General features: G+C 47.9%; 1 protein-coding gene across 2 annotated transcripts; it reads right to left on the minus strand.

Annotated features, from left to right (window-relative positions):
- Nucleotides 1-3,127: 3,127 nt before the first annotated feature.
- LOC141048543 (uncharacterized) lies at nucleotides 3,128-9,170 on the minus strand. 2 transcript variants are annotated; one of them, XR_012220079.1, is made up of 2 exons: nucleotides 8,816-9,170; nucleotides 3,128-4,545 (listed from the first exon to the last, which is right to left on the minus strand). XR_012220079.1 is itself a non-coding variant. In XM_073544241.1 (2 exons), exons 1-2 carry the CDS (start codon nucleotides 8,736-8,738, stop codon nucleotides 4,423-4,425), a joined length of 693 nt encoding a protein of 230 aa, XP_073400342.1. In that variant the 5' UTR covers nucleotides 8,739-8,800; the 3' UTR covers nucleotides 3,128-4,422. The 2 variants fall into 2 exon arrangements, 1 of the variants encoding a protein (XP_073400342.1); XM_073544241.1 differs by lacking the exon at nucleotides 8,816-9,170 and adding an exon at nucleotides 8,169-8,800.
- Nucleotides 9,171-9,625: the final 455 nt, after the last annotated feature.

Below are 9,625 nucleotides of genomic sequence, written 5' to 3' on the forward strand. Positions count from 1 at the left end.
AATGTATGGGGGTTAATGAGTGGAGATGGGGGTTAATGAGTGGAGATGGGATTAATGTGGGGATGGGGGTTAATGTATGGGGGTTAATGAGTGGAGATGGGGGTTAATGTGTGGAGATGGGATTGATGTGGTGATGGGGGTTAATGGATGGAGATGGTGGTTAATGTGGGGATGGGGGTTAATGAGTGGAGATGGGGGTTAATGTGTGGAGATGGGGGTTAATGTGTGGAGATGGGATTGATGTGGTGATGGGGGTTAATGTGGGGGGTTAATGAGTGGAGATGGGGGTTAATGATTGGGGGTTAATGAGTGGAGATGGGGTTAATGAGTGTGGGAGTTAACTAGTGGAGATGGGGGTTACTGAGTGGGGGGATTAATGAGTGGAGATGGGGGTTAATGTGTGGAGGGGTTAATGAGTGGGGATGGGGGTTAATGTGTGGGGGGATTTGGAGTGGGGATGGTATTTAATGTGTGTGGGGAGATTTTAGGACACAAAATGAAGAGTATGAGGAAACAGTATGGGGGATGGGTGCAGACAGTAAGGGGTGCGAACGGGTGAATGTAAGTGGACACAGTATGGGGAGTCGGGGATATGTGTGAGCAGACAGTATAGAGAGTGAGGGGGTAAATATATGAGGAGACAGTATGGTGAGGGAGGGGAATAGTGTGAGGTGACAGTATATTGCAGATATTTGTATTCAGGAGCATTATAATGACACTTCTATCTTTAAGGGGATCGTGTGGAGATTTGCTGCAGAAGACCAGAGAAGATGGAAGTCTACAGAGATGGCTGGTGATGAGAAAACTCATCATGGGGTCTGGACAAGAAGAAGAAAAGGAGAACGACTGCAGAGACGACGTCATCTATAAGGTACTTGGATGTAAATGTTATTTGTGATACTGACTAATTCTCATGTTTTTATTTGTTAGGAGCATTAAAGGGGTTGTCCAGGTTTGTGCTGAGTCTGCAGACATTCTATGTGACTGCAGACTTCTGAATTCTCACAGTGCTCACTGCACGCTGTCAGGATTCTCTCGTGCCGGTAATTTACATACATGCGGTCACATGCTGACTAGACATGTGTGGCCTCACTCAATGAAAATGAACGGAGCGAGGCCGGGCACGTCTAGTTGGAATGTGGCCAGAAGTATACAAATCACATACTTGTGCTGACATGACTGTACATCGGCAAGGGAGAATCCTAAAAGTGTGCAGTGCATTCGTTGTGAGAATTCAGAAGCTGCAATGTCAGGATTCAGCTCTGCAGGTTCCAGTAGTCATCACATGGACACTTCACTCATATGCGATTTTCATAGTTATGGTCCTGTGACAACGAGCTTCTCTTCCTGCTTTCAGTTTTTTACTGAACATTGAGAGCATTAGGGAGAGCAGCTCGTGGGTACATGACTAACTGTGCAAGTCGCATATGTACTTGGAGGGGGGGGGGGCGCCGAACCAAATTCTTGCCCCGGGTGCCAGGAAGCCTAGATACGCCTCTGAGTGCAGCTCTGGGGTATAATACAGGATTTAACTCAGGATCAGTAATGTAATGTATGTACACAGTGACTGCACCAGCAGAATAGTGAGTGCAGCTCTGGAGTATAATACAGGAAGTAACTCAGGATCAGTAATGTACACAGTGACTGCACCAGCAGAATAGTGAGTGCAGCTCTGGAGTATAATACAGGAAGTAACTCAGGATCAGTAATGTACACAGTGACTGCACCAGCAGAATAGTGAGTGCAGCTCTGGGGTATAATACAGGATGTAACTCAGGATCAGTAATGTAATGTATGTACACAGTGACTGCACCAGCAGAATAGTGAGTGCAGCTCTGGGGTATAATACAGGATGTAACTCAGGATCAGTAATGTAATGTATGTACACAGTGACTGCACCAGTGGAACAGTGAGTGCAGCTCTGGGGTATAATACAGGATGTAACTCAGGATCAGTAATGTAATGTATGTACACAGTGACTGCACCAGCAGAATAGTGAGTGCAGCTCTGGAGTATAATACAGGATTTAACTCAGGATCAGTAACGTACACAGTGACTGCACCAGCAGAATAGTGAGTGCAGCTCTGGAGTATAATACAGGAGGTAACTCAGGATCAGTAATGTACACAGTGACTGCACCAGCAGAATAGTGAGTGCAGCTCTGGGGTATAATACAGGATGTAACTCAGGCTCAGTAATGTACTGTATGTACACAGTACCATAACAAGAGAAACTGGAGTACGCGGTGACAGCAAGAGAAATGCTTTTTTTGTATAAAAATATATAAATGTTTATTGTGCATACAAAATATATAAATAATCATACATAGTAAGATAGTGCACCAAGGAGCATACAGGCAAGACACGAGGGCCACCCCTCTGGCAAAGCAATCCTATTGTAAGCAAATATTCAGGTCAAGTGACCAAAAGAAAAAATATTTATAAAAGACAGGTCAGGGAGTTCCCATTGTGGATCGCAATAATAGCGTCATATATCCTGAACTGCCAGATTAAACCAATGAACAGTGTAGCTTGCCGGGATCTAAGAAGCCAGAGCGGGAGCCCCAGGTGCCTGATGTCCACCCCCGACGCGCGTTTCGCGGGCTCTGAAGCCTGCTTTCTCAAGGGTGCACTATCTTACTATGTATGATTATTTATATATTTTGTATGCACAATAAACATTTATATATTTTTATACAAAAAAGCATTTCTCTTGCTGTCACCGCGTACTCCAGTTTCTCTTGTTATGGTATAACTTATTGGAGTTGGTGCATTTGTTTGCTGGGAGGCTCACCAGGTGGTGATGTCATCCTGTGCATTTTTTTGCACACTGGTTCTGTTTTTAATGTATGTACACAGTGACTGCACCAGCAGAATAGTGAGTGCAGCTCTGGAGTATAATACAGGATAACCGATACATCGTTTTAGAAATAGGTAAGGTTCACTATATTGTGATTCCTCTTACTCTGCATTGACTTCCTAGCATCTATTTTATACATCTCTTCATGGTCAGCTTCAAAGCAGCACTTACCAGCTCAATAGAAACTTGCTTGTAAGCACTGAGCATGTTCTGCTGTTTAGCAGCGGTGGTCGGTCTCTACGGCAACAAACTGTAAACAAAAGAAAAATTTGGGAGAATTGGGAAACATTTTAACAATCAGTAAATTTCAATATCACTGGCATTTACAAGCTCTCTCTGACGAAACCAATTCAGGACAATGGGAATAATCCCGTAAGTGGGAGTATTTGTTAGGTGTCGGCCGAGGTCGGGGCAGGACGCATGGCGGCTTCTTCACGGAGGGCTTGATACATCTGAGCAGTCATTGTACCACCGGTTCCTGCGCCTTTTCCTCGCTCTCTCTCTCCTTTTCTTGTCTCCAGACGTCGGATGGAGGCGCAGAAAGCCAAGATCACAGACGTCGTCCCCAGAGTGAAATTTTCAGGAAAAACTTTTAGGAAGCAGAATCTGGCACAGCGCGGCGGGAGTGCGGTCAGCTGTCTGTGTCTAATCCTGCCAGGGCGAGGGCAGACAGCAGTCGTGTGGCAGGAGATATGGAAGGAACATTCAGTCTGAGTCGCGGACATATCTTGTAGGGATTAATAACATTTCCATAATTTTTTTTTTTACTGTCTGTGGGACGAAAGCAAACAGAAATTTGTGTGGGACTGATTTAGACACGGATGCCGCGCGTATTCTGTGAATACACAGCGAATCCGGTCCACATAGGAGTCAATGACCTTTGGAACTTGTGTTTCCTTCCATTGCCTTTGGGTGGCGCCATAATGGGGCATGGACAGAATTTTTTTTTATCATACGTGCACTAGAAAATGCGTCCGATTTCTGTAGCAATCCTGTCGTCATGACGTGATGTAGCGTCGCTTGCAGTACCGCGTCTCACCACTAGTGACAGCAGACGATGGCACTAAGTCCAATATATACCGTAAAAGGCATCAGATTCTCCTCCAGAAATATTTATCTTTACAGAAAACTTCGACCCATGAAAGAATTCAATGTATTTCGACCTTCAGACAGTATTTTTTTCAGTCCTGCCTTTGAGATCCATAGCTATTTTTCTGTGTAGCGGCGGAGCGGGGGTTCGTCTACAAGTTGTATTTGTTAAAGGTAGCATTTCATAATCCATAAAATGCATTTTTTTTCCCTGAGAGGATTATTCAGACAGAATCTGCGTGAAACAGCAGCAACCAAAGTAAGCTCCAGTTACTGCTGCTGCTTAACCGTTCAGATGCTGCTATACATCATTGACAGTGACATCCAAATATTTGCTCCTGCTCCGATCGCCCATTACAATTCTGTGGACAGAATGGCGGTATATAATATATGTGATCAAAAGTCTGGAATCGCCAGAACCGTAAGACAACCAGAAAAGGATTTCCCATGTTTGCCCATCCACATTCCGTGTTCTCAGTCCGGCATTTTTTTCCTTGTTCCTCCTGGACACGTGCGCTCCGCTGCCATGTGTCTCAGCCGCGTCTCTGATGTCTTATCGGAGCTCGTGTTCTCCAGGTGCCCAGAATGTGCGGAATTCTGCAAAACAGATAAAGAAAGAATTTAGAGAATTGGAATATCAAATATCTATTTACATGAGAAACTTCCTAATTCTGTCCATGAATAAACATTTTCCCCCTCATCAAATGTGTCTGTGTCTGCCAAGGGCGGGAGCGAAAATGTTGGAAGATCTTTTCTTAGATCGTCAGTGGTAAATATCACTGAAATGTTACCTCCTGTATTACACCCCAGAGCTGCACTCACTATTCTGCTGGTGCAGTCACTGTGTACATACATTACATTACTGATCCTCAGTTACATCCTGTATTATGCTCCAGAGCTGCACTCACTATTTTGCTGGTGCAGTCACTGTGTACATACATTACATTACTGATCCTGAGTTACATCCTGTATTATACCCCAGAGCTGCACTCACTATTCTGCTGTTGCAGTCACTATGTACATACATTACTGATCCTGAGTTACCTCCTGTATTATACTCCAGAGCTGCACTCACTATTCTGCTGGTGCAGTCACTGTGTACATACATTACATTACTGATCCTGAGTTACCTTCTGTATTATACTCCAGAGCTGCACTCACTATTCTGCTGGTGCAGTCACTGGGTACATACATTACTGATCCTGAGTTACATCCTATATTATACCCCAGAGCTGCACTCACTATTCTGCTGGTGCAGTCACTGTGTACATACATTACTGATCGTGAGTTACCTCCTGTATTATACCCCAGAGCTGCACTCACTATTCTGCTGGTGCAGTCACTGTGTACATACATTACATTACTGATCCTCAGTTACATCCTGTATTATGCTCCAGAGCTGCACTCACTATTCTGCTGCTGCAGTCACTGTGTACATACATTACATTACTGATCCTCAGTTACATCCTGTATTATACTCCAGAGCTGCACTCACTATTTTGCTGGTGCAGTCACTGTGTACATACATTACATTACTGATCCTGAGTTACATCCTGTATTATACCCCAGAGCTGCACTCACTATTCTGCTGTTGCAGTCACTATGTACATACATTACTGATCCTGAGTTACCTCCTGTATTATACTCCAGAGCTGCACTCACTATTCTGCTGGTGCAGTCACTGTGTACATACATTACATTACTGATCCTGAGTTACCTTCTGTATTATACTCCAGAGCTGCACTCACTATTCTGCTGGTGCAGTCACTGGGTACATACATTACTGATCCTGAGTTACATCCTATATTATACCCCAGAGCTGCACTCACTATTCTGCTGGTGCAGTCACTGTGTACATACATTACTGATCGTGAGTTACCTCCTGTATTATACCCCAGAGCTGCACTCACTATTCTGCTGGTGCAGTCACTGTGTTACCTCTATGATAGGTGAACCCCTCGTGGCCTGGGGTGTGCCGAATGTGGACATCCACCAGGCGAGCCTCACTAGCTATACAATTAAGGGCGACACTATCATAAGTCAGCTTGTCTCTGGAACCTCCTCTATCTCGGGGCATCGTGACAGTATTGAAGTCCCCTCCAAAGACAACCTGCCGACTTGTAAAAAGGTAGGGCTTGATCCTCATAAAAAGACACTTCCGGTCCCATTTAGATTGGGGACCGTAGATGTTAATGAGCCTGAGCTCTTGCCCCTTCATTAGGACATCTAAGATCATGCACCTCCCCATTTATAACTCAATAACCCGTCGGCATTCCACCGGTGCGGTAAAAAGGACCGCCACTCCGCTCTACGGCTCGGCCGCAAGAGACCAATAGGAGGGCCCGAGTCTCCACTCCCTCTTGGCTTTGAACACATCTGCCATGTTTGGCAGTCTTGTCTCTTGCAAATAGAAAATGTCAGCTTCAACACGGCTGAGAAAATAAAAGGCCGCAAATCTGGCTGTATTTGACTTTATGCTGGCGACATTAATGGACGCCAGCGTCAACGGAGTGGGTACTGCCATCATTGGTGATTGAGTTAGATAGCTTTCTTCTTCCCACTCCCCTTATCCTCTGCCTCAGAGGAGGAATCCTTCCCCCTCTTTAATGACACACAGGTGTCCATTCCCACTTGATTTTTCTTTTTGTCGTCCTCGTCTCCGGACTCTGGGCCAGTCCTTCCCTCCAGGGACCTTACATTCACAGAAGAAGGAGACTCGGCACCCCCTGTAAGCTCCGCCAAAGCCGGAACCTCACCCTCAGCTTCCTCCTCAGAGGAAGAGATGTTCTCAAGGGCTTGGAACCGGTTAGAAAGACCAACCAGAGGGAAGTCAGTTTTTCCTTCCTTAGGTACCTTGGTCAAAGCGGGAGAAGATGTTTTATCTCCACTTCTCTATATCTGCCAAGCCACGTCATGATGTCATAACAAGAAAGCGACTCGTTACAAGTCATCACGGTCACTTTCTTGACTTGATTTTGGCGAGACACCGCCTGGATGGCAAAGTCTCGCCAGCCGGGCTCATTTTTTGCCAACTCATAATTCGACCAGAAGAGCTCAAGCCCCTCTGGCCGAACAAAGCTAACATCAAACTCAGGCGTGGAATTGGGATGTATCAAGGCGTAGATGTCAAAAGCCTTGAAGCCCATCTTCGGCAGGAGCTCCACAACCTTAGACCTTGGAGGAAACGCATCACTGCCCCTCCACCGAAGACGGACCACATTCCTACGCACACTACCAGTCGGAAGGGACCACACTGTATTTCCCCCATTTTGCTCTCGGAAGGCCCCGAGGCCATGCCTCTCTATCCAGAAGGATAGATCAACCTCTCGACTCTCTACCGTTAGTGATCTCTCCCCCTTCTTTAGAGCCTCCAGGAGACGCCGCTGCAACATGCCATCCCCAGAGCCCCCGGAGGTGACAGCGGCATAACTACTACCACCGGGGGGGGGGGCAACCGGACCAGTGACCACATCAACACCAACAGTATCACTATTACCCACCTCCATAACACCCTCACTCTCCACCAAACCAGCAACCACACCACTAGGCAAATAAATTTCCTCATCCACACCTCCAACCACATTCACTCCTGCTGGACCGGTGACAACAGGGGGCGGCATTTTGACCTCCGCATCATCAGGCACAAGGGGCTCAGTCTCCTCCACAGAACTGGAGGAGACCTCACCCCCAGACTTACGGGTGCCCTCCGCATCATCAGTTGGTAAGTTTCTTTGCTTCATTAGGCCCTGCTGATCCTTTACATCAGGATCTTGTTGATCAGCAGCGCCAACGCAGAACAGGATCTTGGGAGGATCAGAACGCCCAGCCCCAACAGCCCCCTCACAGTGCGGCCGCTTCTCAACTAAGTGATCAGCGGCAACAGCATTCAGGGGCGCCGAGGCTACCGGAGCTGCCCCTGACACTGGGCTGCTCCCCCCTCCCACTGAGGAGCGCACCACAGCTTCGTGGCCTAACCGTATCCCCGCCGACGGGTCGCCCTCACTGTCCAGCCTCTCGGCTGATGCACCTGCTGCTACATCCCCACTACTACAAGCAGAGATGGAGCTCTGCGCCTCACTACCGTGCTCTGTACTCTCCCCGCGCCTTTGCACCGGATCCACAGCAGAACCCGAGCTGGGCTGGGCAACGGGGCTTATACAGCGAGCTGACCCTGCAGCTGACTCAGGGGGTACAGGGAGGGGGGCATATACAAAACTCACTGCTTCCTGGAGCTTCGGCTTGTTCTTCTTTACCTTTTTCTTCTGGCCCCCAGGTGCCTCCTCTGGTAAATCATCACCAAGATGGAAGTTCTGAAGGCACACTGGGGACTCCAGGAGCTTGATCTCCGCCAATAGAGCCCCTCCCTGCCCGCTGTTCTCACTGTCCTCCCCAGAGCCAGCAGAACTGCGACCAGATGCCAATGTCGCCTGTCCAGCAGGGAGCTCGCTGCACGTGGCCTGCGGGTGACTTTGCAGGCTGCCAGGTGGGGCTTTCTGCTGGTCATCATCATCATCATCCACCTGGCTCTCAGGCTGCAGCTCCATCTGCCTTTGCTCTCTGTTATCAGCCATTTTTCTAAATCTGTCCTCATTTATTAGTTTTTCTTTAAATGGTCCACTCTTCTCTCTTAGGAACGCTTTCCTCACCTCCAGCTCATTAATACCCAGCTTTATTTGCTTTTCGTCCGCTTGGAGTTGGGTCTTCCTGGGTCTGGAGGCACCTGCAGCTTTGGCGCTTGCGCAGCGCAGCTCCTCCCGGAGCCTCCTCATGGTCTTACGGAGGTGGCTCATGACCCGGGAGGCATAGGTGGACACAGACTCTTTTGGTTTCCGCAGCCCACAACCTTCCTCAGCGAGGTCGTCCTTACCTCCGTGAGCACTCAGCTTTCCTCCGGAAGGACCGCCATCTTGCACGCTGCTAGCAGGCTTCTCCTCCATGTTGGAAGCCTTAAGGCTTCTCTGGTTCTCTGCAGACCTGGGGGGGAGTAGGAGCCACATTGCTGCAACTCCTGGTGGAGTATCTCACCCCCGAGTCCTCTGATGTGCAGGCCGGTTGCTGGTTTCTTCTGTTCCCCCCCGGCCTGGATCGGGAAACAGAAGCCTGGGACTTGGCTCCTTCACTCATCCCAAGAAACCCACTCCTCCCTGGGTAAGAGAGAGAGCAGGTCCCTGGGTGGAGAGGTGTTGATTCTCTGGAGTTCAGGAGCACACAGCAGGATCAGTGTCGACCGCACCCACAATTAGCACATTGAGCAGCAGCTGAACAGAGCTGCACTCACTATTCTGCTGGTGCAGTCACTGTATACATACATTATATTACTGATCCTGAGTTACATCCTGTATTATACCCCAGAGCTGCACTCACTATTCTGCTGGTGCAGTCACTGTGTACATACATTACATTACTGATCCTGAGTTACCTCCTGTATTATACTCTAGAGCTGCACTCACTATTCTGCTGGTGCAGTCACTATGTACATACATTACATTACTGATCCTGAGTTACATCCTGTACTATACTCCAGAGCTGCGCTCACTATTCTGCTGGTGCACTCACTGTGTACACACATTACATTACTGATTCTGAGTTACCTCCTGTATTATACCCCAGAGCTGCACTCACTATTCTGCTGGTGCAGTCACTGTGCACATACATTACTGATCCTGAGTTACCTCCT

The sequence above is a fragment of the Dendrobates tinctorius genome, unplaced genomic scaffold (assembly GCF_039654945.1).
Source record: "Dendrobates tinctorius isolate UK_male_01 unplaced genomic scaffold, ASM3965494v1 ptg000136l, whole genome shotgun sequence".
NCBI lineage: Eukaryota > Metazoa > Chordata > Amphibia > Anura > Dendrobatidae > Dendrobates > Dendrobates tinctorius.

Excerpts from the sequence above, each read along its gene's own strand:
- LOC141048543 (XM_073544241.1), bottom strand. The coding sequence starts at position 8,738 with ATGAGCCACCTCCGTAAGACCATGAGGAGGCTCCGGGAGGAGCTGCGC. Across the intron at positions 4,546-8,168 it reads AGCCGAAGCTCCAGGAAGCA|AATTCCGCACATTCTGGGCA; the intron begins GTGAGTTTTGTA and ends TCTGTTTTGCAG.